The sequence below is a fragment of the Harpegnathos saltator genome, unplaced genomic scaffold (genome assembly GCF_003227715.2).
Source record: "Harpegnathos saltator strain DR-91 unplaced genomic scaffold, Hsal_v8.6 scaffold414, whole genome shotgun sequence".
NCBI classification, from domain to species: Eukaryota; Metazoa; Arthropoda; class Insecta; order Hymenoptera; family Formicidae; genus Harpegnathos; species Harpegnathos saltator.
In genome coordinates, this window is record NW_020230222.1 from 679,453 (window position 1) to 706,834 (window position 27,382).

A 27,382-nucleotide genomic window follows, 5' to 3' on the forward strand; every position below is an offset into this window, starting at 1 on the left:
CTCGTCGAGGACAAGTTTTATTCGTAAATATTCATATTGTGGCTCGTGCTAGCATTGTGATTGACACGTCACATTTGTCAGGTATACGAGTGAATACATGTGTATGTCAATGATGTCACTCATGATGGGCATAGTATACGATATTACACCGACAGAAAAAAATAAGAACAGAAAATGAACATCTGATGTACGTACATGGATGCATATATGTGTGTACATGATACATATATGCGCAATAGTACATAGTTATGAAATATGCTCCGTCTTAATATCGATCATATTTAACATGTAATTTGGCAGGTTTAAAATTCCCAATCGTAATGCGACAATATTGCTTGCGAAATTCTCGTTTGTCGAATTAAAGGGGCAGGAGAGAATGGGCATTGGATTGAAACGTAATTGTACGTAGACAAAAAATTCAGTATGATATTGCACCAATGTGCACACTTCTCCGGGCGCTTCGGAATTATTTGTCGTCTATCTAGATGACGCTTGTTCGACGGACGTGGCAGAAATTGGGAATGTTTCAGCCTTCTCATGTCATGTGCGCTGTCTGAAAATTTGACCCGTATCGCCGTTTAATTAGCAGCGACATATCACCAAAATACATATTTATATGCGCGATCGAGACTACTCGTCGAAAAGTGAAGTGAACGACATGTCGTTAATCAAGACTTTGAGGAAATGTACGTTCAGCCCACGGCTTTTCAAGATCTACGATGTAACATGGAACGGTCATATAGTTGACGTAAGTACGATTCAGCATTTTGCATAAAAACCTGTATAAAGCTGAAGTTATTTGTATATACGTTGCAGAAATCGTACGAGCCTAAGAATTTGGAACGATGGGGTAATCGAATTATAGTTTCCGTAAGTACTTTACGTGATTTTCGATTAAGATACTACTGGGGATTTGCTCGATATTCATCGTGACATTTCTGCGCGAATATAATCTCGATACCCGCGGAGGCGAGTTATGCATATGTATCTTGTCAATTTAATTTAATCATAGTTTCTTGCACTTATAAACTTCTATGAGTTTCCAAATTATTTTTGTGATGTTACAGTTTGCTGCGATGTGGTCCATAAGCCTCTACACCATACCGCTTGTCGCAACATTTGCATATGAATGTAGTTCTTCCTTGTTGGATAATGCTATTTGTTTGAGTAAATTAGCAGCTAGTGCTGGTGCAATTTTTATTGCCTCATTGGTTGCACGTGGTTACTCCCGTGTTAATAATCCTGTATATATGAAATTTGCACAAATATTGGATGAAGCTCATTCACAATATAATGAAAAAACAAAGCAGGAGCTTCATAAGTATGATTTTGAATTCTGGGCTTGGCCTGTGGACTTTGATGTGTCCAAATTACAAAGGTTAGACATATATTTCAGCAAATATCCTAGAAGGCACTCTTGAGATTTTTAGTTTCACTGTTAACAACAGAATTGTTTGTAAAGTTGAAGTCAAATTTTGAGTTATAGTTTTTACAAATCTTTAATAATTGCATTCCAAAGCTTAGAAAACTATCAATGTCTGGTATGTGTATTATTTAAAGAGATGTCGATCCAGATTATAGACAGAATCTATTAGAATTATCAGAATCCAAAAGTTACATATATCTGATAGCTTCTGCGCATCTCCCTGAATAGTACAGCATAAATATTTTTTTCATTTTATTCTTTTTTTTTCTTGTTCTAGTGACAAAGCTGCAGACAAGTTAACATTGGAGAAGATTGGTAAAGCTAGCGGACGTCTGAGGCAACAAAGTGGCAAAGAGTTCCTCTTTGCTATACCATGTAAATTATTCTCTTATGTGGTAGCACATACTTTGGCCATTACGATGATGTATCCTGGTAGTTTATCTATCATCAATTGGGCATTAGGTAAAACATAGATGTCATTAACATACATTCAGTAATATTTCTTTTTGGTATCTAAAACTATATTATGTATCATATTTAAGGTGCCACGTTACTGAAAGGTAGAATGGACTTGATAAAACAAGGTGGGGAAAGATTCAAATTGGTGACGTCTAACAAAAATCAAATTGATGCAATATTCGTCGATCGACGCAACAAGTAACATAAACGATTAACAACATTATTAGCAGCTTCTACCCAACGATTCATTTTCCATGTAACTTTGCAGAAGCGCTAATGGCAGTGTACTAGTTATAACTTGCGAAGGAAATTGTGGTTTCTACGAAACTGGTATTATATCTACTCCTCTGAACAAGGGTTATTCAGTATTAGGTTGGAATCATCCTGGTTTTGGTGGCAGTACTGTAAGTCTAACATATAACAAAATAGTTAAATAAATAAATAACTGGCGGGAGAAGAATTGCTATTACCTTATCGATAATTTATTGCGACAGTGAAGTTTTGCTGATGTTACAGTTCTTGTCGCTTGTATGCAAATGGTAAATGTAAAATTGGAGTAATGGCAAAGCTTCCCCTTCGGCCAACTTACTCGTGTAACGGTAACAGTAAGTCATGACAATGACCATAAAGGGCGCACCATATCCAGACCAAGAAGAAAGTGCTATCGATTGCATAATGCGCTTCGCAATCGAGCGTTTGGAGTTTCCCGAAAGGCAAATTATCCTGTACGGTTGGAGCATTGGAGGATACACCGCCACTTGGGCTGCAATGAACTATCCCTCTATTCAGAGTTTGGTAGGCAGTGTTTGATTCATTTTTATATATCGATGTCATCAATATCTATCACAAATATATTGCATATAGTGTAAATTAATTTAAAATTTTTTTATCTCTCTGCAGATATTAGATGCTTCATTTGACGATGTACTTCCACTAGCTATTAAAACAATGCCCCCGTACTTCGAAGGTGTAGTCCGTAGTATAATCCGAGATTATTTCAATCTAAATATAGCAGAGCAATTAAATAGGTATGTTCTATAAAATATTGTCCCAATATAATGTCTATAATATATTTCTATATTTTCTTTCAATCAATTAAATTATCGACAATGTGTATCGTTGCATATTGTACATATATATTAATATATCCTACATCTTATAGGTATAACGGGACTGTATTATTAGTAAGAAGAACAGAAGATGAAGTAGTTTGTATACCTAGTAACACTTTAGCGGGAAATCGCGGTAATATGTTACTAACGAAATTGCTTCTGAGACGTTATCCGCATTTATTTTCGGACACAGCCGAATCCGGTGCGCTTTTAACAAGATTTTTATCCGCCGTAGCTTCCGAGAGAAGTAAGTTTAACGTCAGTATAATATTACTTGAAGATATTTTTAGTGAAAGATATGTTATTACAACCAGTTGTGTTTTATTATAATTATATATAATAAAATATGTATTTGTTCATATAAAAATTATATTTCATAATAATAGTTGTGCAAACTAATTTTTGTGTTTATTGTAGTATCTTTATTGGAAAATTTACAAATAGGAGAGAAATCTTGCCTAAAATTAATAGCAGCTGATTTACAAAACACTGATGGGGTGATAAATTATCCGTCTACTTTAGGACAAGACTGTAATATCAATGAAAAATTACAGTTGGTTCTTTATCTTGTACGTATTACATACATATAAAAATGATATATATAGAAACTTGAGGTGTAACGAAAAAAAAAAGTAAGAAAATTGTGCTTTTTCATTATATCGTTTTTTATTTCTTTTTAGGCAACAATATATATGAAAGATCAACCGTCATCACATTGTGCCCAATTAATTGTCGATCTTTTTCAACCAGGCTGGGATCCAGCATCCGCGATTACAACGAAATAAGTTTTCGTGATATTTTATTTTATAAGTCACAATTCTTTCAGATTTTTATTTATATGATACAATAACGCGAACAAAAACGAGAGCAGTAATTAATCCTTCATAATCGGATGGCGAGTTACATTCATCAGAATATTTTTAACGTTCTGTTCGGACGAGCTGCATCTGATAGATCCATAAATAGTTTATACACTAAAATTGTATTACAATTCATCTGATGATTTGCTATAAAATATTAAGATGCAAGTATATAAATTTAATAGAAAACTTATTAATTTTATTATTAAATAAAAACAGATAAATTTGTGATATGTACCGCCGTCGTGTAGTATGTCTTGGAATAATTACAACCAAAAATATCCATCTTGATTATAAAAGATTAATATTTGCTAAGTGCATTTCATGTTGAGTTGTACCAGTAAGCATTATTTATTCCACAATAATCTATACTCTCAATATTACAAATTAATTAAAAAATATTTCAATGATCTCTCCCTCTCTCTTTCTCTCTGCACCTTCCACGTTTCAAGTAAGCCCGTGGATACCTGTTTGAGTTCTTTACATCAGTTACAAATCATACATCATCAACCACTATTTTACATGTAAAATTTATATTTTACATCCTTGTGTGTGTGTATATATATATATATATATACATACACATACATACAGTATATATATATATAACTTTACGATTTTTAATGTTTTCGTAGTACAATAGATGTAGCAATACTTTTATTAAGTTGAAAATTATAAAGTAAAAATTTAAGACAAGTACACATATAATGTAAGATAATAAATGTATTTCTCATTTAAACCATTTGACTTGATAATGTACCATTTTTCTTTAAACTATTGTACTATTGTAAGGTCAAGAGAATATCGCAAAGAGAAAAGGAATACATCTTATTTATGCTAAATAATATATACACATAAATCGCCTCTTATAAAGTTTTAGGAATTTCCATGCAATATGTTTAGGAGAAATAAACATTTTATTTTCTCTTGATTTAGATGATTATGCAGATCTCTTGCATTTAGATGATTATGTGATTTAATCTTGTTTGTCTATTAAGAACTGTCTTGTTTAAAAAAAGTTTAGTATTAAAAATAGAAAGTTTTACTCGATATTTTAAAAACCTTTTTATACTAAAGAAGTCTAGAAAAGATTATAGCAGAATTTACACACAGTAATAGTATTAGCTTAGTTGGAACTTTGCGTGAAATGTTTAATCTCTTTCCCATGCAACATATAAAAATAAATATATATATATTTTATGTTAAAATAGTAATTTTAAATAAATTTATGTAACTTGAATACGATCTAAGACAGTTTTAAGAGCAGCTTTGGAATCTTGGAAGGGATCTACTACCCTTGCACGACTAGTTTTTATTGGCTTATCTAAAAATAATTTTAACGTGCTCCTTGTTTGTTCTAAGAAATAATCCCTTTGGCAAATTTTTTCTAAGGCTTTAAAACATCCTTCCAAGTTCCAATCAATTTTTCCATTGTCCTTGTCTTCACTCTGAAAAGAGAATAGATGTTTATTGTTATTTATATAAACGTTTCTGTTATGTTTATGTTCAACATTATTTTAATGTGCCATACTTTAATTAAACCCAGATTGATTAGCAGTGCATTAGTCAAATTTGAAATTTGATCTTTTTCTATAGCATAGGAGAACAGCTGTATATATAATGCATCTGACAAAGATTCTGCTTTTATTCTCACATTCATATAGCCACTATCACATAATGACGATACTTTCATGGTTATTCGCGTCAGTTCTTCTATAAATTTTTGTTCTGTAGTTGTGTCACTTTGAATGGCCAAATTCTAAAATGAGAAGAGAAAGTTTTGTTGAAAGTTGTAGCTAGCAACTGTAACAAGATGTGTTAGTAATACATATTAATACATACCTCTGCGTGATCAATAAAAGCCTGCACATTATCACCTTGTAGTAGCAATAATTTCTCACCTATTGGTGATTTCAAAAACTCTGTAACCGTTACTGTACTTTGCGCAACATTATCTTTGTCACTTCCTGCATCTTCATTATTATCACTTTCACATTCTTCACTCTCCCCTTCATCTTCATCATCTTCATCATCATTATCATCAGTATCATCGTCATCATCACAATCATCTTCGTCCTCATCAAATGAATTTAATGCATCGATTCTTCCCAATTTTGTTAGAATTTGTTCAAGCATATCACGTCCTTTTGTCCCAAACATATTACCATCCAACTGTAGATTAGAGAGAAGCGTTTTATCTATCATAGCCTGAGCGATAGCCTTTCCACCATCAATACGTATTTCATTATGACTTAAATCCAAATTCCTAAGAGATGGATGATTGCCAATAATTGCTAATGCCTCTGCTAAGACTAAAGCACCCTTTGTCTTCAATAAACAATCTCCAAGATTCAATTCCTCCAGATTTCGGAAAGTTGGTAGAACTTTAGCAACTGCTCTTGCTCCTTTCAACCCGATTGTATTATCATTCAAATTTACAATTCGCAAGTTAGGATTAGCAGACAAACCATATGCAATTGCCTCAATGCCTTTGTGGTATATACCATTTTGTTGCATCACAACTTCCTCTAATGTTTTTAACTCATTAAATACACATGCCAATGCTTGTGCACCTTCATTTTCTAATCTATTTCTACCAACAATAAAAACTTTCAGCGCAAGTGGCTTGCCTACAATAAAATATATTTCATTAGATAGTAAAGTTATATTTTCAATATAGAGCTATTTATATTTTACTGCAGTATCTCACCTTCTTTAGAACTATTTGCATGGCATTTTAATAACGCTTGCGCCAATATTTTTCCACCAGATATACCAAGACCATTATTATTCAATCTTAATTCCTGGAGGGTGTAACATGGATGTGATATCAACAGATCTGCTAGTCCCTGAATACCAATTGGTCCAAAAGCATTGTCACTCAAGTCAAGTTCAGTAAGTCGAGTACCAGCCACACGTAATGCTGTACCCAGAAATTCTAGTGCCTTTGGAATTTCTGTCTTTAAACGGCCAGTGAACATGTCTTTCCATAAAGCTCTTTTCAAGGGAACTCCCTTTTCTTTCAAAGATTCAGCTATAGCCTCTGCAGCCTCTGTACCTAGTGTATTTCCCTCTAAATCCAAATATTCCAAACAGGGACATGTGTTTATTGCTTCCACCACTTGGAGAGCTATACAAAAAAGATAAAATAAATCTTTTGGCAAAATTCACCAACAATAATAAAATTCTAGCCGATTAGAACCACATGGTTTGGCATGAAAAATTATAAGCAATTACATAGAATATGTTCTTTTCAAGTATGATGGCTTTAATATTATCATTATTTTAGTCTAATAACAATCTTACCATCGTTCACAGTATCTAATTTAAGAGATCGACCGGCGAAAGAGACCCCGACACGAGGATTCAACTGGGCAGTATCTTTCAGTTGCTTGCTAAGTTCGCTAAAATTAAAGGAAGTCATAATATCTGTTTTCTAATATTTGCTTAAGATTTTGTAAAATCTGAGTTATAATTCTGCAGCACACTCTATCAGCTATTATATGAGTAATAATTAATACTAATAAGTTTTGTGCTTCCTTAATATTGTAGTTGTCACAACACACGACTTCATAAGCGGTAAACGCAAACGTACACGAGATATCGTGCGCGGGAAACTGCAACCAATATTTGCTAACTATTAAAAAGAAAATCACTATCGTAATATTACGAGGATAATCTCACCAGAGAGAGAGGGTTCACACATTCAACAGTTGCCCAATTGTTGAGTAATTCGTCAACGTTATTGGTCTGAATGTAAGAATCTAACAGTAAGGACCAATAGTCACTAATCGCTCACTGAGCAGTTTTCTCCGCTGAACGCACCCAGAATTTCACCAAAGCGAAGTTTTACAGCAACGATTACGTCTGATTGGACAGTTTAGTGACTCTAAAACAGCATAGGCAAAACTGAAAAAATATATTCGTTTTCTTTTTAGATTGTCAGTTATTAGGCAAAATTCATATTTGTTCTTTTTCCAGTATGCATTTTCCAGTATGTGCGGGAGTAGGAAATGATCAAAATAGAAATATCACTGTAAAATTGTAAAGTAATTATTTTCGGATACTTCCGATGAAAGGAAAAATTCGAGGGTGATGCTATTTTACGTAATTCAACGAGTACTATCAAATACAACTTTAAAAGTTTACAAAAAAGCCTGGTTTAATTTCGGTTAAATTTTATGAAAGCCGATAAATTATGGTTTAAGTCTCAGAATAAAATTTACCTTTTAGCAGAGACTCGAACCATAACTTATCGGCTTCCATAAAATTTAGCCAAGATTCAATCCACATTTAGCCAATTAGAATAAAATTCGCTTTTTAGCAAAGACTCGAACCATAACCACCATTACCGGCTTCCATAAAATTTAGCCAACTCCATTCATATTTAGCCAAGACTCAAACCACACTTATTAATCCATTATTTGACAGGACAATAAAGGGTTTACCATATTCATTAGATCTGTTACTTCAACGAGCTAGCGAATAAGGGATTTACGGAATTATTAGAAACTCGTTATTTTGTTTAAATTATAGCTTTTATAAGTTTATACAAAATTGGGTTGAATCGCACTCGGAACGATTCGAACCCGTTTTATAATTTAAAAACACTATAAGTTACTTTGTCTGTATTCAGACAGTGCAGATTTTCAAAGGATATCCTAAAAACGTCCAGAGGAGATTCTACATCCCAAGAACATCTCCAGGACGTCTTTCACCAAGATGTCTTTTGAAGATTTATGTTGTCTAAAAAAAAAATAGTTATAAATTTGACATTTGTTGAAAGAGAGAGAGAGAGAGAGAGAGAGAGAGAGAGAGAGAGAGGAAAACAAAAAGGCTACGGAAAGAGAGAGAAGCGAGCGCCTAATGCTTGTGTTTCTTTAAATTTTTAATAAGTCTAGATGAGTGTATCAATTAGCAATAAAAAAGTCATTAAATGCTTATTGAATAACATTTTCAGTTAAACGCAAATAATAAAATATAAGTTTTTCTAGAGCATGACTAATGTAGATAAAAACTGTTAACTTGTCATGCTTCCGGTGAATACTTGTCGAGGGCTAGAATGTAAAAACTGTGCACATCTCGAGGCAATAATTAATACACAGCCATTTAAAAATGGTCAAATACGTCGGTATAGTATGCTTGATTTATTTCGTTCATTTTTGTCATTCAATAAACGATGTTAATAAATATATACATGTTGCTTGTAGCAAAATTTTGGAAATTTATAAACACACACATACACACACTTGAACGATCTCGCGAAAGTTACTCACTCATCCGATTCAACGAAATTATTCTCAATTGGAAAGTAAACGTGAGTACGTGCTGTTTTCGTAAGGACCCGAGTGTAAACATTGCGACATCACGATAAAAGTGTATATACACATCGTTCACAACGCACTGAATGCATTTTTGCCAATGATTAGACTACAAACCTGTTTACCGCAGGATTGGCTGCGAAAGGCCGATGCGTGAAAGGCGAAGGAATCAGAAAACCTTTACCTGTGCGCGAATACGATTAGTTCGACTCGCCGGAGTACTGGCGGCTATATTACAAGAATTATTCAGTGTTGCGTGATATCACACAGCATTGTCTCATCGCTGTTATCTGAAAGAAAAGATTTTCGGTATACTAACTCGAGGAACGGGTATTACATTCGGGTATTATTTCTGTAAGTACATGCGTGTTTGTATTATTATTCGCAACTTATCTGCCTCTTTTCACGCGAAAGCGATAATTCATCTTAATCGGATCATGAAGGATTGTTAATTGTGTTCCACATAATTAAATCGCGCTCGCTGCCTTAATTTCTTATTTGACAATACTGATATCAGTATGTGTGTGTGTGTATGTGTGAAACGCGCGTGTATCACAATATCTCGTAAGAATTTGATTTGTCAAGTTTTAATCTTTGACCAACTTAATTTCTAACTTCAGGTCGACTTTAATCAATTAACGCAAGGTTTGAATTACATAGTTAGAATCTACTTCAATTTTATCGATACTAGCTGAGCTAATATCTTAAAGATAATGCATCGTCCTCCAAATTTAAATATAAGTTCGGCGGATTACTATTTTAATATTATTTGAAGCCTATCAGAACATTGAAATACCCCATCAAGGTAAACCTTTAGGAAAATGTATTGCAACGCGGATGACTTTGATATCGACATGACGAAATATTTAAAGTTTGTAATTAAAATACAATGAAAACGTTAAAATGCATAAAATCAAACATTTAATAATATCCTCCTATCGTATACGATTTTTCTGTACATCTAACAAAGAAATTACGCTACACCTGTGTCATGTTAGAAAATTGCCCAACTGGCAACTTGCTCGTCACGCACACAAGACACAGCGTTTCGATAAAAATTCTGTAAAATAGCAGACGTAATGTTTGTGCGTGTATCATAACGTATTATAGTACCACGCGAATCTTGTCATGTACATTCATTGTTCTGAGTATGCAAATTAAAGGAGAGGAAGAAGAAATACTTTTTTCTTACCGCTTTTAAGCTGTGATACGAGATATTAATTTTAGAAGAATAATTTTCCTCGAAAGAAGGAAAATAACATTCGGCATCGCGAAGAAGTCGAGTAGCTGCTACATTTTTAAGACAATTTATTGGAATAATCAGGTGAGAAGAAGCGCTGATTATTCAAGGAAACATTTCTCACGGATAAAATCTATTGTCTTAGTCTGAGAGAGGCGATGAGAGATTATTGCGTATACTAAAATAGGCGATATAAAATCTTAATACACAAAGTGTCTTAAGATCATCCTAGATGTGTCCAGAAATAGAATTTCTACAAAATGAACGTCCATGTAACTCGGAATGAGGATCTCAGTCCGGCGTATGTTTACATATTTTCCTCTCGCCTCCAGGTGCTGAATCTATCGTCAAAGTAGGTCTTACATATCGCGTTGAACCTCGTATACAAACGCATCAATGAGTCATTGGAATATCCTGTGCTGGACAAATAAAGCACGCGGACGGTGCTGACGGCTGCGACGCCGTTTGAATGTAAAGTTCTAAATTAACCGGAAAGATAATCGTCCGAGGTTTAGCTGAAAACTCAGTAATTCCTTCTGGCAAAAAAAAAAAAGCAAAGTGGGGAGAAAAGATGGGAGCAGGATTGGCAAATCGATGCTCTTACGTGGTTCGACGAACATGTACATCGGCGTTCTCGACATACTCCGACGATTACGTGGTGGAACGCGCACACACAGGCGCGCGGGTGTATATACGTATACGTGGACAAATGCACAAATAAACGCAACGTAGTGATTATTACACCTGTCGGGATGCAAGCTCTCCATAAATACTACCGTCGTTTATTCCGCACCGTATACTTACGAAGAGAACTAATTTTTCTACGGCGATACCTCGCGCGACGTGTTGTTCAGCTGCGCTGTCCGCATCGTAAAAATCTCCAAAAGACGTCTTAGAGATATTTCAGACCTGTATTAAACGTTTGTTACTTAAAACTCGACTCAGATTAGATCTGACTCAGACAAATGCAACGCCACGTTTATTGTACGATTCAAATGGAAAATTTAAATCCAATTCCAAATTCAGAGCTCCATACCTCACGTGAGGCAAATTTCAATTACAAACCTTTCCTTGTCAGTCGGGTTCACAGTTGAAAATCGCAATGATGAATGTCACCTTTATTGTATGATATCACTAAGAAATCCAAATCTAGCTCCAAATTTAGACCTGAGAATCACACGTGGCACTAAGAACGACAATTAAGACGGGCTTTTAAGATACCTAAAGGCCGTACTACTTTCTCAGACCTTTCTTGATGGCTTCTAAGGCGTGTTTTGGAAACTTCTATTATCTGGGTCAGTTGAGAACTCAACTGGAGGAACGTCGAGCAATTGAGAAAAATCTCGAGGAAATATCCTACGCGATTCCGAAGAGTAAACACACACACACACACACACACACACACACACACACACACACACACACACATAGTGCCATACCTTTCTCATGCCATATACCTGTCGCCTTCAGCGATGAATTAATCTCGATCAACGGTCCAGCACGCTTTTGTATTTTGTTTAAGTAGTCTTCCTCTTTCCTCGCCGTGATCCATCCGCTGTCCATTTTCATTTCGGCGATGGAAAAATGAACATTACTGGTCCCGACTATATCGGTTATATCGTGCGCTCTTAACGAGCACGTGAGAGGTGAATCATACATCGTCGTGGCATACATTCCGCATAGACACACGGCGGGAGGCTACGAGCGCGGCCGGTTATTATGTCGCAGATATGGCTCGAAGGTAATTAATACTATTGTTATGATTCAGATAGAGGTACATCATTGTGCCCGTACACCTTGGCTCGGCTCGGTGCGATCTCGGTCTTCGGCAGTCGGAGCTGAAGCGCGCGACAGGTACGGTCGTTCGCAGTCTTCCGAATGCGAGCGAGCGAGCGCGATGACACACACTTCCGCCGCATGTCCGCCGATATCTTCGAACAACACGTCGTCGTCAACGTCGTCTACTCAAAGACTGCGCTCGCAACGACGGTGCTGATACAAATAAAAAAAGGCGCTTTCGTGTCGTCGCTTGTACAATTCCACGGTGCAATTGTAAACCGCTATTCGGCGGTCGTGTCGGTGCATTCGGATTATAAATCCGACCGATTATGCTCGCGAGCGTACATCGTTGCGCACGGCTGCGCTCGGGGATGGACTGTGGCAGAGGTGAACTGTCCGCGGTATGATACACTCTGATATATCTGCATACTTCTCGGAACATTCGCTTGCTCAACGAAGAGTTCGAGATCCAACTGGCAAGGTGCGCTTGACAACGTGCGGAATGCGTGGCAACGTTCTTATCGTGATATCGTGAACGGAATCACCGGTGAATCTTCAGCGGCAGTGTGTGCTTATATAGATGAATCCGTCCGAAATGAGTGCTTTCGTCAGTAGTGTCCAGCATGAGAAGATAGCGACGAGCACGACGGGGCAGGCGCAATCGAGCGTCGCACTCAACGACATGTCGGCGGAAGGCGTGCGAAATGGCAAGTTCAACAAGTCCACCCAGAGCGACATCCCGCTCTCGACATGGAAAAGACCCAGGCCGATGTCCGTGGCGTATCTGTCGAGGCAGACACAGCCGAGCGAGTCGAGTTTCTCCACGCACAGCTCGAGGAGCACGTTGTATCCGGTACAGAGCGAACTGGTCTTATCGCCCAGGAACAAATACAACAAATATGTATCCTTGGACATGAAGCCAATTAGCAACCTGCAGTATCCTAGTCCGCACTCGAACAGTCACATCTATGGCGGCGGCAGCGGCATGCCGTACACGTGTTGCTGTGCGTGCATGGGCTCACAAATCCCGCCGCCGCCGACACCACCTTCGCATCAGGTCGAGGATCACGACGGGCCCGAGAGCCTCTCATGGAGGAGGCTGCATATGAGCAGGGCCAAGCTGAAAGCAACCGCCACCACGTCCGAGCTGCTCAGCGGCTTTGCAATGGTATGTTCAAGCAGTCGGCAGTTGTATCTCTGCGCATCGCATGTAGCGTCATCAGAACGTCCTCGTCATCCGCAGTTACATATCTCATTCCGTGGGATTACGTTCCTTCGGGAAAGTTCCGAGGGTATCCCTTGATCGCCGCCACTGCGATAGTGATTTTACGTCCAGGGAAACAATCCTATGTAAATGATCACGCGAGAAATCAGAACTCGGCGTTCATATGGGTATTTTAGCATTGTAAATCTTACGATATTTTCCTCGCTGTTAATAGTGAGATTGATCCAGCACCGTCATTGTGATATTCCTCATGATACTCGGTTCGTTTTTGCCATTCCTTGGTGGTTTACATTCCGTGGGATTTCCCTCCTTTTCTCCCATTCAAATATGCGGAAGTGGCCTCAGATTTTGCTATACCAGGTATCTCGTAATTCGCATTTGCACGATAATGTTCCACGTGAAAATTCTTGACAATTTTTCCCTGACAACAATGTCAGGGAAGGTCATTATTTGTCGCGCTTCTTGAAGCTAAGCCTCAAAAAGCCCGTTTTCTCACTTTTTCGTGCCTACCTCAGAGATATTTGAGAAAACAAATTTCGCGCGGGTCCTTAATTATGATTATTAATTATTGATCAATTATTGATGCTATTTACCGCCATCCACATACGTCAGTTTTCCGTAAAGTAATAAATCGTCCGAAGTCAACTGGAAAAATATTATCTTAAGTCGAAGAAAAATACGAGATAAAAACCTACAGCATTACGGTTGAACATTGAAATTCCGCGAAAGAAATTATTTCTCGTAAGATTCAAGGTGAAGGTGAAATATTTATATGAACGATGAATTATGATTCCTTGATAATTATTTAGATAGGACTGTTTTCCTGGAAATCAAATGCTGTCGCAGTGAGCCGTACACGGATTACACAACATTTCCTGAAAATGGCTAAATTGACGTCGACGACAATTCTATGTAATCTTCATGCACGTCTGTATACAGTTATATAATGCGAGTATCACTTTCTTCAATTCGCTTCACTTCTCGCAATATTCCCGTGGATTCTGAGGAAACTACTACTTGAGAAAACAGCAGCCACAGCAGCGTGTTATATTTCATAGTTTTTTCTCTTTTTTTCATTTTCTTTCTAGGTAGCGATGGTAGAGCTACAAATAAACGAACCAACCGCGGTGCCGGAATGGCTGTTCGTAATGTTTGCGGTGTGCACTACTTTCTTGGTATCGGTGCATATCTTTGCATTGATGATAAGCACGTATCTTTTACCCAATGTCGAAGCTATAAGTAAACTCCAAGTGTCAAGGCTCGTAACGGAATCGCCGCACGAGCGAATGCGCGGCTTCATCGAACTGGCTTGGGCGTTTTCCACGGTCTTGGGATTGTTCCTCTTTCTCGTGGAGATAGCTATTCTTTGCTGGGTCAAGTTCTGGGATTACTCCTTCACCGCCGCCACTGCCAGCACCGTGATAGTCATTCCTGTGCTCATCGTATTCGTCGCATTCGCTGTTCACTTTTACCATTCTTTGGTGGTTTACAAATGTGAAAGTGCGGTGTCGGATATGAAGGACTTAGAGAGTATAAAGAGGAACCTGGACAGCGTAACGATAGGACAAACCAACGTATAAACTTGAGATGTATACATCGCTAAATATCTGTAAAATAAGCAGTCGCCATTAAATTGTTTCAGATTATAAGGAATGCATCAAACTTAAGATATAATGAATAGGAAAAAGAAAATGTTATATTTTATAATCTCTATTGGCTTATAAAGTAAAAGGTGTCATGCTTCATTAGAAAAACAATCGAAACGATAAATTATATCTTCAAACGAGAATGAAATAAGAAAGACACGTACGGACTTTTGTTTTGTCAATAACTTTACTTTTCAAACATGACCATGTAAAAATGGTCAGGTTTTATTATATATAAAAATGTACATAGCTGTGTATGTATATATGTGTGTATGTATGTATATATGTACGTGTATGTATGTGTGTGTACACATGCAAGTCAAGAATTGCAACAGTACAAGCAAGTGCTCTTAGTATATTACTTATAATATTCAGCATTTAATTATATTCTGTATACAGTTTAACTCTTGATTTTTATTTAAACCTGTTCCTTGTTCTGTTTATCCTTCTATTATACGTTGTATCACTAATATATATATATATATATATATATATATATATATATATATATATACACATACATACATATATATATATATATATACACATACATACATATATATATATATATATATATATATATATATATATATGAATGTATATATATGTATGTATCTTTTACTCTATCACTTAGTTTGTGGGAAAACTGAAGGACAGTTGAGTACTTATTTTGTATATACATTTCTTGAAATTTACATAATGAGCATGTTTAGTATTTGTAATCCTAGTCAATAAATGAATTGTCAGACTTTTTAAAAATGTCCAGTATAAGACGTGATTTGTTATTAATATTATAAAAAATAAAGGTATACAATTAACACACCTCTCATTTTTACCATAAACTAAGTTGTAGCCTTACGCGATAAATACTTTCTACAGTATTACGTCTCAACTTCTTTTGTACAAAAACATTTATCGATCAAAGGAATCTTTGTGAGTAAAACGAGAAATAAAATAGTTTTAGTAACGAAATTATTATGATCTCGTGTTGCGATATAATTTATAAAATTGTATTGCACAATGCCTCTAATCAGAAGAAAACTCTTCAAAGGAGTTAAACTTCCAAATTTCGTTTTCCTTAAATCTCTTCTTAAATTCTTTGAGTATACTGTCTTGGTCAAAATTCATCACGTCCAATTATTTGTTCGATAAGGAAAATTTATTTAGGCATGGCGCAAAACTTTGTTACTGTAAAGTTTACAACTTAAGTTATTTCTATATACGTTGGAAGAAACAATTTAAAATATACATCATAGAAATATAAATACTATGTTGAAGAAAAAAGAAAACAAAAAAAAGACACATAGTTAGAAAATCAATGATTCCAATGTCGTAAACATTCTCTAAAATATACAAATATATGTTTGGGGGATAATTTAAAGAATTTTATAAATACATTTTTGATCAAATAACAGAAATTATTAAAATATACGCTCTGTTACACGTTTTATATAAATGATTATCGTCAAATGTAAACATGATTTATTCGATATTCAATTCTATGATAACAATGGAGAATGAATTGCTTGTGCTATGGACAGGTAGACGAACAAAAAATGACAACATGGAGAATATAATCAACTACAAAATTAATGGAACATATCCAACCTAATAGTACTGGGGGAGTACAATCTTCCTCGTATGATGTAATTATGAAATGGAAAACTCAAATTCTACTTTTCTACATTGAAAAGATACACAAGTGCGCAGAGATTAAATTACTTATTAGTTTGGGTAGTTGAATAATTTAACTTCTCTATTTTATTTCTTTTCTATAGAGCTCCCCCCTCTCTCTTTCTTTCTACTATGCAAAGTTATCGCTTCCAAAAACTTGTAATGATATATCCTATATGATAATGCGCTTATCCAATTAACGTAAGTTACGAACTATCATCCCGATGTATATATAGATTTTCTTAATAACTCGCTAAATACGATAAATATAAAAGAAATAATTCGAACCATCGTTAAATACCTAATTAATTTGTGACTATGAGTCTTATGTAACCTATTTTTAAAGTAAGAGACAATATGAAAGCAGCAATAATTCCACCTTTCTTAGATATAATATAATATATTATATTATATATAGAGAGAATATATATATTATATATTATTAGTTATAAGATACTACATAAATTGGATCCAAGAGAAAGGTAGAATGGAAAATCTCGCGCGCGTTTATTTCTTTCAGAAGTTACTTAATAAATTGGCTTTCATACATATTATCTTCAGTCTTGTCCTTAAATAAACATATAGTCTTTCTGACAGCCTATCCATAGCAGGAGCTTGATTAGAAACTTTCACATTCAGAAACAAATCTCGTTGTAATTATATCCAATGATAGTGCAGTTCTCATATTATATAATCACACTATATTCTATTTATATTTTGAAAATAACATTAAATAAATTCCCCGAGATAGATTTGTTTCAACAATAAGCAAGCAATAAAAGAAAACACGATATCAGAAAGCGTGCCACTTGATTACCACGAATTGCAAATTTGTGCATTTAAACATATAAAAATGATAATCAATATGTATTTATATATATGTATGCATATATATAATAGTATTATATTACTCTGCTCAGCATTAAACCAACTTTAAAATAAAGTCACAACCAACACGCATATGTGTATTGGATTCTTATCCAAACGCGTTCCGATAGTTTATGTATAAATTATCCTAATCATAACTATACATATTACGTACAAGTAATTCGATTCTGGTTGAGTAGCAAAACAAAATGATATTTTGCGAAGAGTTCCTCCACTCTATTCGTAACTAAATTTCAAAGCAGCAGCATTTAACTTTGTCTGATTGTTGAAAGTAAATACTTCGAAAAAACATTTTACATTTTTTCATTATAATAATTCTACAGTAGAAGTGAAAGACTGTCGTTCGTTCGTTATATTAACCACATAATATATAGTTTTTAGTTGTTATATAGTAGCTTGAGATGAGACGATAATTATCAGTTGCGTTATCTACTGCACAATATCTATTCATATCCTCAACATCAAGTTAAGACACAGAAAGAATGCCAATAATAATGTGTCACTTGGCATTCTGGAAATATTCTCAGAGAGTCAACGGCTGCGTTCAGCAGAAGTTAGCGCTAGCATTAGCATTTTGTGCTGCATTTTCAACAGCTGTAAGGTTCTGCTGAACGCTCTTTTTCACGATTATAAGCGGTTACGTTTTCACCAGCGCTTATCAAGCGTATTTTTAATATGCTAGAATAGATGATTGCTTAGGTAGAACTTTGGAAAAACATAAGTCGCCAGATGGTGTTCAGTGGGAAATCTCACAACGGTTGTAAAGCTGCTTTTTCTGCTGAACGCAACCTTTCTTTCTATATCATTCCGGTAAAAAGTTTTCTTTGCAGCGCTAACATTACACTCGTGTGACATTATATTACATCTAAATTATTCATGCGGTATAATTTTCATTCACACCGCAAAAAATTGCATTGATCTTTAGATCTGAATTGTCCTCTGTGTGTCATATTGACTTGAAAAAGAATGTGAATGTATCATATGCGCATGTTGTGTATATGTAGAAAAAATTACTTACATAAAATGATCTTGATGAAAACAAGAGTACGAAGTTATATGGTGATGAATCTCATGCAAGACTTTTGCATCCAATACAGTACAATATACAGGAAGCCATGACTCTTGTCAAACTTCCATATGTTTTGAAGGTTGTTGAGATATGAATGGTTCACTCCACATCCGACGTAAATCTCCCTGAAATTAACATGTGTAATTTTATACATATTTTGCTTACGCGATATTATTACGTGTACATATGTATACAAAGAGAATAAATATATAAGATGGACTATCTTAATAATGAGCTTAATTGTCTCTAAATAATTTCTGTCCAAATTATTTTTCGATGTCTTGAGTATCTTTTGAAATATTCCTGTATCAATTAAGTAGGATAACTTGTATATAAGCAATTGTCTGATAATTACCACACCAATGTTCATACGTAAGAAATGATGCTAAATTCTTTAATTAATTTCCTAATAAATATTGTGACGTTCACAAAAAACAATAGAGGGCTTTACTATGCAACTTGCGCTCTATCTGCACACAATTACTAACACGGTAATTGTCAGATATCTTATATGTCAAAGCAAAAATGTAAACATACCTTCAAATATGCCATTGTCAGCAATGGCAACAGAGTGAAGGGCACAAGGTACAATAAGGCAGGCTGCGCAGCTTTGAACACCTCAGAGCTTACAGTGGCGGTAAGTAGACCAAGAAAATAACCGATCAAGGAGCAATGAAAATAGCTAATTCGACTGAGATGACGTGGCGGCGGTACTCCTGTTTCACAGCCACCGGGCAACAGCTGAGTCTTCTTATACGCATCGTAACGCAAGACAAAACAGAGTAGTAGACCAGGCATAACAACGTCGCCCAAGCCCAACATCGAGAAGTGTCCCGCTTGATGCATCGATGGAAATACCAATTTTCCAGGTAAAGGTAATTTCGGTGCGGCTCTGGCCACGCCGCCTAAATGTAATCTCCTAGCTACGACACTCACTGGATTATCTGCAGGCCTAGTCGCTACCTGCAAAGCATAACATAGATGCAAATTATAAACATATTATGATTCGTCACACGAAGTGACATAAATTTATTCGAATATGATACGAAATTAAGTGCAAATACATATATATAACTTCATGTGGGCATTTAAAATAAGTCACCCTGTATGTATAAACACAATAAAAGATACATAAGATTTACAAAACTCACCTTAACCATTACGTTTGTGCTGAATATATAGGATGAAAAGAAAACCCAGAAGACATCGTAAATCAGCAGACCGGTTAATAGTAATGTGGATACCTTGAGACTAGGTAGTCGAACAAATGCAATAAATGCCACACACAGGCCCATACCCATCGCATCCATCAGCAGCCAATGTCCAGTCAAGACCCAGATGCACACTATACTCACACTAAGCGAAAATGAGAGTAGTTCGGCACCGGTAAACCTTCCGCAGATACCAAAGGATATTTTATTGCCATCGGAGCATGGCCTGATAATGTACTGACACATAGGCAGTAAAAGAAACGCCAATGCAACTGTAGCTATAACTGCAAACAAACGACGCAATCGTCATTGTTTTTAGTTGACAGAAACAAGTGTACTCTATATATTCTATATTAGATTTCTACATCAGATTAGATGTGTATCTCTCGAATATCTTGCAAATTAAGATATACCTCTTATCATGAAAAATCTACAGCTGAATATGAGTTCACTTGAGATTAGTTTTGTTACTTACTGGCTGTACAAATTGCAAGAAGCATCTGCATACTGTCGAAGAAGAAAAACATGACGAGTAGAGAAATGGAAGCACCGAGAGGTAGACAGAGAGCATGCATTGTATCTAGAGTTTGAACTCTTCCTCCATTGGCACCATCCGCATTACCGGTGCTACCGTTACTCGTAATCCCAGTCAATAAGTTACTACGTTCCTTCTCCTTTTCTCTTTCTCTTGCTTCCTGCTCCATATTCAGAGATCGAAAACTACCATAAACTATCAGTAAAATTGATATTAGGAAAGTGGATATCCTAGATGAATCCATTATGGAATAAGCCCTGCAACAAAGCAATAATGACAATAACTGATGAGCTTAGGCACCAAAGGGAAACAAGTAGGCGTAAGCATATTATAAACAAACATTGTAAACTAACCACTGGTAGTCGACCTGATACGTGGCCATGTTTAAGAATGCCTGGCCGTGGCACCCGGAATGCTATACAAGGACACCTCCTGGCATTTAGATGTCCCTTATCAAAGTGCTTCTCATTCGCACTGATCAATCAGAGATCACCTGCGACTACTGTTAGAAAGAAGAATAATCAAATGATGTTAATCCTATCACACTAAAGAAGACCTGTTTTCTTTCACTAAACTAGGTTACACTTTGTGTCTTTACAGAGAAACAATCATATATATAATCAAGCGTAAAAGGAATCATGTTGCGATACCTTACTAGAGGTCTGTTTTGTCGCCGAACTAGTATACACAGTTCCAAATTTGAGAAGAAACAGATATACAATAGAGTCTTGTTGGAGAAAAAGTTAAAAGAGAGAGAGAGAGAGAGAGGACCAACTGAAGGCAGTGCTAGTCAGTTCAGCAATGGAAAACAAACCTTAGTACAGCTGAGAAGAACAGGCCTTCACATACATTCACACATATCTAACCACAAGCCAGTCTAAGAGGGCCATTGTATTACACACCTGGTACACTTTGCACACAGCATCATTGGAATCCGATCCCCGGAAGCCTCGGCTCACACACTCCCCTGATGACGCAACGTGAACAGAAACAAAAGATTCCACGGTGAGTTCACAGTGTAAACAGCAGGTTGACGGCAAGCGAGTTCGACAGTGCGAGGCGACGACGAGCGGGCGACATGATCGCGAGGATTCACCCGCGGTATCGCGCGGTGAGAACCGCGCAGTCTAAGAACGCACGTCCGGAGGCAGCGACGATCGTCGTGCCGTGCTGATGCTGGTGCTGATGCTATTACTGGTGCTGGTGCTGGTGCTGGTGCTGGTGCTGGTGCTGGTGCTGGTGCTGGCGATGGTGGCGGTGGCGGTGGCGGTGATGGTGACGATGATGGTGTCGTCGGGCCGCGGCATCTCTCGCGCGGAGAATCTCGCCCGCACGGCCGAGGGACGCGACGCCGAGAGCGTCGTCGTAACGTGCGTCCCGCGCGCCGTAACAGTCGACGACTCTGTTCGCTGACGTCCGTCCGTTCGCTCGCTCGCTCGTTCTTGTCTGCCTGCTTGCGCGTGTACGAGCGTACGTGCGTGCGTGCGTGCCTGCGTCCACTTTCGAACTTTCGCTCACGGAAAGCGCGGAGACGCCGCAGGACAAACGGGGACGACGCGCGCGGATCGACTCGCCCGGAACGCGGAGCGCCGCGTTGCGCCGTGATGCCTGTATCGCGGTACGCGTGTCACAGACAGCGTGCCAGTGTGGCGTGCCCAGCAGCGGCGGTGGCGGCGGCGGCGGCGGCGGCAGCACAGCTGATTGGCACAGCTATTTACACATTTAAACGTCGAGAGCGGCCACGACTCCCGGGCGACGACGACGGCGACGGCGGAACGAGGAGTCACTCGCGGCGCGCACGGTCGTTCACCATTTTGGTAAACACGCGCACACGAGTCACGTGACTGGCCCTGGCCCCAACAGACGAAAGGACAACTCGAGCTGAGCTGCTCTCTCAGCCCGGGTCTTGCTCCGCGAGTCTTTCGACGGTGATCTCTGTCCTGTGCTCCTCAGAACCCTACCGTCTGCTCGGGATGATGCTCATCTGACCGATCCGGAGGCTGGCCCCGCCGCGTCTGCCACCTCGCATCACCTCTCCCTATGAACTTTCGGCGCTCGAGCTGTCCTGCGGACCGAGCGGCACGAAGCTGAGTGTCACAACAACGGCAACGATAAAAACGACGACGATGACGACGAATGTTGAACGTCGCGGCGGCACGCGAGAGCCTACCTCTACGCGATGCTACCGTACAGGTCACTGCTGCTCGCTGCTTGACGTGACAAGCGCAGCGGCCGTGTGCTCTGCTCGCGTAACGAACGCTATATGCGTTTCTGATTCTCAGGCTGGGCACAACGTTACACGTGACGGCCGTATCAGAAGAACGGGACCTGGTATTAGAAAGGCATATTTACTCGGGCAGCACGAAACTTCCTGAGACTGTCCTCAGGTGTACTCAGCACACTGTAGGGAGTTGCTGACCCCCGGGACATGCTGAGAGCTGATCATGAATCTTTCCGTCGGCGTGGATTCGTGAAACGTTCGAACCTGAAGGTATTTGGACGTGTTCACGTTTCACGAGTTTGTGGCAGAGGGAAAGATTCATCATCGGTTCCTTGGACGTCCTCAGAATGATCTGGAACGTTTCGTGTTATCTGAACGGCGTTAGACTCAAACCAACCCCAGGGATCTTCTTTCGGACGCGAACGTCGAGTACACCTTTTAACTTCAAGTTCCATTTTTCTCAATCATCATGTATAACGCTGTTGTTCGGCATATTTAGCGTTCGATGCGCGTCCAGAATGGGACCTCAGGCCCATCCTGCACTCGTTTGGCGGGTGTTCGAAATGCGTCATCTTCTGGTCGTGCGAATATAAAAGCAGAGGATAACATGCACGATGAGGTATGATGTTTGAATTATGAGCAGGTGTTCGCGTAGATTCGGAAGTTAAATTATCCAATTACTGAAATATGAGTCAAAAGCAAGAGGATAAATTCTTTACCGTGACATCTCGGGAGATGAAGGTTTCGATGGAAATTCAACAGGATTGTGCGTTCGCCTGTAAAATAAATATGTCCGTTTAGGAGTGTGTGGTTCAGGAGAGTGATTTTAAGGCTTCAAAGGCCGCGGCAGGATGGACGAACCATAGACTGTGTCTTCTTATGAGAGGTTTGAAAAAAAGATTGAAAGATAGCTGTTCTCCCCCTTCACGGGCACTCAATCTTTGTTTAGCTTGTTTCTTATTGAAGACAGCTCAACGAAGTGTCTAATAGGAATTGACCTAGATAAAGATCGAATGCCTGTGGAGTAACAGGACATTTTTTTCCAATCAAGTTCTCGCAGGTTCTTGTAGAACGTTTAGTCTATGTGCATGATAAGTCCATGGTGAGACTTAACGGTCTTGAAGAGGGACACAGAGACCTCTTAAGGTGATCCGCGAAATAAGCTATAAGGCATTTTTCGAATATAGGAAGAATTTTATAATTATGACATTTATAATCAAAAGAATCAGGCTTGAAATAAAACCCGCTTAATTTACTAGAATGAGTATTTCACTCGAAGCACAAGACTATATTTGTTATTTATCATAAATTTTGAAGAGCCTAATTGTAAAATTATGGGATTTTATGCTAGGAGAATTCATACAGTCTGTTCTTATGTTCGAGATAGTTTTAAATTAATTTTTAAATGTCGTACAGGACTTTTTATTCGTTGCGGAGCATCCGAGAGTAAATTTAAGGCGAATTTAAATACAAAGACGGACTGTGAAGCCAGCTTTAGTGAGCACCGATTCGAATGAGTCAAATTCGTGATTAGTCCCGACTTAGAGGGCGCCACATACGCGGCTGATTTGAAATACACGACACTTTGCTGGCAGCGGAGAACAGATCTCGGAGAAGGTCGCACGGCTCTCTTTGAAGGTTATCAGGAACGTGACGTTTTCTCGCCGTACGAATCTTTCCAGTTGGTCAAGCCGACGGAGCAGCACACTCGTCGTCGTCGCCGTCAAACATGCTGCCGCGATTTTTGAGGCCTACTATAACCGCTGCTCAGCAAGGAGCGAAGCGATTATCCACCAGTACCAGAGTGAGTAGCACGATGAGAAACCGTTCGAATCTGCGAACAGATGAACATCGAGCAACGTTCGCGCATAGTGTACAATTGTTAAATATGCCCGGTACTAATTAATTTGCCTCTATTGTTTTATCTTATGCTTTTATTTTCGTTCATTGTGCGTGAAGCATAAGTAGATCTAATTGATTTATAAACAGTCAGTTATTAACGGTAAACGTCACTGTGCGCAAATTTCGCTCCATATCCGACGCGTATCCGAGAGAGGCAAATTGTGTGCCGCTTATCAATTACGTGGGAACTTGGCACGTCATCAACGCACGATATCTAGCGCAATTGCAACAACCGTGTTATGCAACTACAAATTATTTGGCTCTGTCGTTGATACATTAAATTGGCACGTGAAGGCACTTTCTCAAGCGCTGATCCTATCTAAATCTATCTGTCTAAAATCGTTGTGATCTCGAAAGATATAAACACTATATGCATGATTCTTCCCACAAAATCACCTGAGTAAATAAAGTTATTATCGAAGAAAAAGAATGAAGAAGAACTATTCTTTTTATCTGGCGTCGATCATGAATATTTTTCCCTAACGTGATCTCTCTGAGAAGTGAACATTTTCTGGCTAGAAAACATTTGGAAATCTTCACTTTTCACGGGTTTACACTGAGGAAAAGTTTCATGACTGTCTCCTTGGATTCGCTGTACTTTCTTTTCTTCACCACACTAGATTATATATTTCACTTTAAAAGCAAAAAAAAATTTAATCTATTTCATTTGAGAAGACCGAAAGTTAGGAAATTTCGCTGTAACAAAAATGAATCACAATTCATACTTTTTCGATTCTGTCGTAAATTTCGTTTGCAAAAACATTGCAATTGTTCTGTCGAGTCATTCTACTGCCGCCAGGTTAATACCTTGATTATTTTCTCTTTTCGCAGTGTCATACCAAGGTCGCTGTTATGGGAGCAAGCGGCGGCATTGGCCAGCCAATGTCGCTGCTCCTTAAGCAATCGCCCCTTGTTTCTGAGTTATCGCTTTATGATATCGTGAACACACCCGGAGTCGCCGCCGATATTTCGCACATCGATACACCAGCAAAAGTTAAAGCTTACAATGGTCCAGATCAGCTGAAGGATTCTCTCAAAGGAGCTCAGGTATAGCATTATGAAATTATTATGAAATATGTAAGTATTCTTGTATCTATTTCTTAGTATTTTCATATGTTTTCAATTCATTTTACTGACATTATATTCAAACCTGATTTCTGCTTTAATAGTTAGTTAATAATCTTTATTATAATTCTTAGGTTATCATCATACCCGCTGGTGTCCCGCGTAAACCAGGCATGACCCGTGACGATCTCTTTAATACAAATGCCTCCATCGTCCGAGACCTCGTTGCCGCTATGGCAGAGGTTGCACCGAAAGCCTGCGTGGCGATCATCTCGAATCCCGTTAACAGCACAGTACCGATCGCGAGCGAGGTGCTGCAGAAAGCAGGTGTTTACGATCCCAATCGCGTCTTTGGAGTAACTACATTGGACATCGTCCGAGCGAATACGTTTATTGCGGAAGCTAAGGTATTAAATTTCATCTTTTTCGTTCAATGGAAATTGAGTTTTATTCGAAACTAAGAAAAATTCTTTTCGACTCCTGTAACAGAAAAGATTTAATATATATAACTTAATTTTTACAATCTTTTTCTGATATATGTAATAATTTTAATTTCAGTAACTCCCATAATTTTTTCTAACATGTAGTAATATACACAAAGAAAAAAGATTAGTTGAATCAAAAACGATGAACAAAATAAACGCATTTTAGTCGAAGGAAACAGAATTTCTGGTTCTTAGAATCGAATTTACCACATGCATTTGTTATTTTATTTTTAATTAATTTCACTTTTTATTTAACTCAATTTAAACAAGTTTGTATTTTTTCTAATTTTTTTCACATGTTTTTGTACATTTAAAAGGAAATAAAGAAAATTACGATACTGTGATTTTCCAGGGTTTGGATCCGCAGAAAACATCCGTACCGGTTATTGGCGGGCACAGTGGCATTACGATTATTCCACTGATCTCGCAATGCACGCCATCGGTCTCATTTCCAGATGATAAACTGAAAGCGCTCACTGAGAGGATCCAGGAAGCTGGCACTGAGGTCGTTAAGGCCAAAGCTGGCACTGGATCTGCGACTTTGTCGATGGCTTATGCAGGCGCGCGATTCGGCATCTCGTTGATCAGAGCTCTCAATGGAGAAACCGGTATCATTGAGTGCTCTTATGTTAGATCAAACGTCACTGACGCCAAATACTTCTCCACGCCAGTGCTTTTAGGCGTAAGTAGAAAAGCGAACACCGTTATTTACTTACGTGCCTCGCTAATTGCATAATTCTCGCTTATCTGAAACCAATCTTCTTTTTTGAGAAACTTCAGTTTCTGTTTCTGTTTCCTCGTCAAGGTTATCTTAATTAATGGTATAAGGAGTGAAGTAAAGCACGTTTTCAGAATTCTTGCAAAATATTGAATTTCAGAAAAACGGGATGGAAAAGAACTTGGGCTATGGCAAACTGAGCAGCTTCGAGCAAAAACTGCTGGAGGCTGCAATCCCGGAGCTTAAGAAGAACATTCAAAAGGGAGAGGACTTCGTAAACAAGAAGTGAAATTTGTTGAACCTAAATAAATCATGATCTGCCGAATCTGCTCGGGAAAAGGGAGTGTGATTAGCCTTCGTTGCTGGCCTTGTAATTCAGTGACAAATCGTCACTACGATCATATCGAGAGTCAAACCTTCTGTCGATTACAGCGACCACGAAAATCCGCGAGTATATCTCCCGCTTCGCTCGGTACCTGCCGATGTGAATGCATATGTACGTACGTAAACGTTTAGCAAGTTGCTAAGCTATACAAATCATATATC

At 38.0% G+C, this 27,382-nt stretch overlaps 5 protein-coding genes across 8 annotated transcripts; 3 read left to right on the top strand and 2 right to left on the bottom strand.

The window, feature by feature from the left end:
- The first annotated feature begins 53 nt into the window (after positions 1-53).
- On the top strand, positions 54-4,596 carry LOC105186268 (protein ABHD16A). Of its 3 annotated transcripts, none has more exons than XM_025301409.1 (13): positions 54-187; positions 301-401; positions 486-748; positions 817-969; positions 1,068-1,378; positions 1,704-1,888; positions 1,969-2,083; positions 2,154-2,289; positions 2,516-2,680; positions 2,786-2,913; positions 3,048-3,244; positions 3,415-3,566; positions 3,678-4,596. In XM_025301409.1, the coding sequence occupies exons 5-13, from the start codon at positions 1,077-1,079 to the stop codon at positions 3,780-3,782; spliced, it is 1,485 nt and encodes a 494-aa protein (XP_025157194.1). In that variant the 5' UTR covers positions 54-187; positions 301-401; positions 486-748; positions 817-969; positions 1,068-1,076; the 3' UTR covers positions 3,783-4,596. The 3 variants fall into 3 exon arrangements, with proteins under 3 accessions (XP_025157194.1, XP_011144659.1, XP_019698372.1); XM_011146357.3 differs by having other exon boundaries at positions 57-187; positions 817-870; XM_019842813.2 differs by having other exon boundaries at positions 57-187; positions 531-748; positions 817-870.
- Positions 4,597-4,688: 92 nt separating this feature from the next.
- On the bottom strand, positions 4,689-7,469 carry RanGAP (Ran GTPase activating protein). The gene is made up of 5 exons (XM_011146380.3): positions 7,164-7,469; positions 6,568-6,987; positions 5,700-6,487; positions 5,389-5,616; positions 4,689-5,305 (listed from the first exon to the last, which is right to left on the bottom strand). Exons 1-5 carry the CDS (start codon positions 7,279-7,281, stop codon positions 5,084-5,086), a joined length of 1,776 nt encoding a protein of 591 aa, XP_011144682.1. The 5' UTR covers positions 7,282-7,469; the 3' UTR covers positions 4,689-5,083.
- A 4,390-nt stretch (positions 7,470-11,859) lies between these two features.
- Positions 11,860-15,547, top strand: LOC105186300 (calcium release-activated calcium channel protein 1). The gene is made up of 2 exons (XM_011146393.3): positions 11,860-13,365; positions 14,511-15,547. Exons 1-2 carry the CDS (start codon positions 12,778-12,780, stop codon positions 15,000-15,002), a joined length of 1,080 nt encoding a protein of 359 aa, XP_011144695.1. The 5' UTR covers positions 11,860-12,777; the 3' UTR covers positions 15,003-15,547.
- Positions 15,548-17,170: 1,623 nt separating this feature from the next.
- Positions 17,171-21,517, bottom strand: SppL (signal peptide peptidase-like protein). 2 transcript variants are annotated; one of them, XM_011146406.3, is made up of 6 exons: positions 21,348-21,517; positions 20,799-20,947; positions 20,386-20,702; positions 19,851-20,194; positions 19,237-19,662; positions 18,756-18,824 (listed from the first exon to the last, which is right to left on the bottom strand). In XM_011146406.3, exons 2-6 carry the CDS (start codon positions 20,825-20,827, stop codon positions 18,756-18,758), a joined length of 1,185 nt encoding a protein of 394 aa, XP_011144708.1. In that variant the 5' UTR covers positions 20,828-20,947; positions 21,348-21,517. The 2 variants fall into 2 exon arrangements, with proteins under 2 accessions (XP_025157195.1, XP_011144708.1); XM_025301410.1 differs by lacking the exon at positions 21,348-21,517 and having other exon boundaries at positions 17,171-18,824; positions 20,799-20,827.
- A 2,721-nt stretch (positions 21,518-24,238) lies between these two features.
- On the top strand, positions 24,239-27,369 carry Mdh2 (malate dehydrogenase 2). Its single transcript, XM_011146418.3, has 5 exons — positions 24,239-24,470; positions 25,400-25,615; positions 25,768-26,040; positions 26,471-26,800; positions 26,997-27,369. The coding sequence occupies exons 1-5, from the start codon at positions 24,396-24,398 to the stop codon at positions 27,123-27,125; spliced, it is 1,023 nt and encodes a 340-aa protein (XP_011144720.1). The 5' UTR covers positions 24,239-24,395; the 3' UTR covers positions 27,126-27,369.
- The last annotated feature ends 13 nt before the right edge of the window (positions 27,370-27,382 follow it).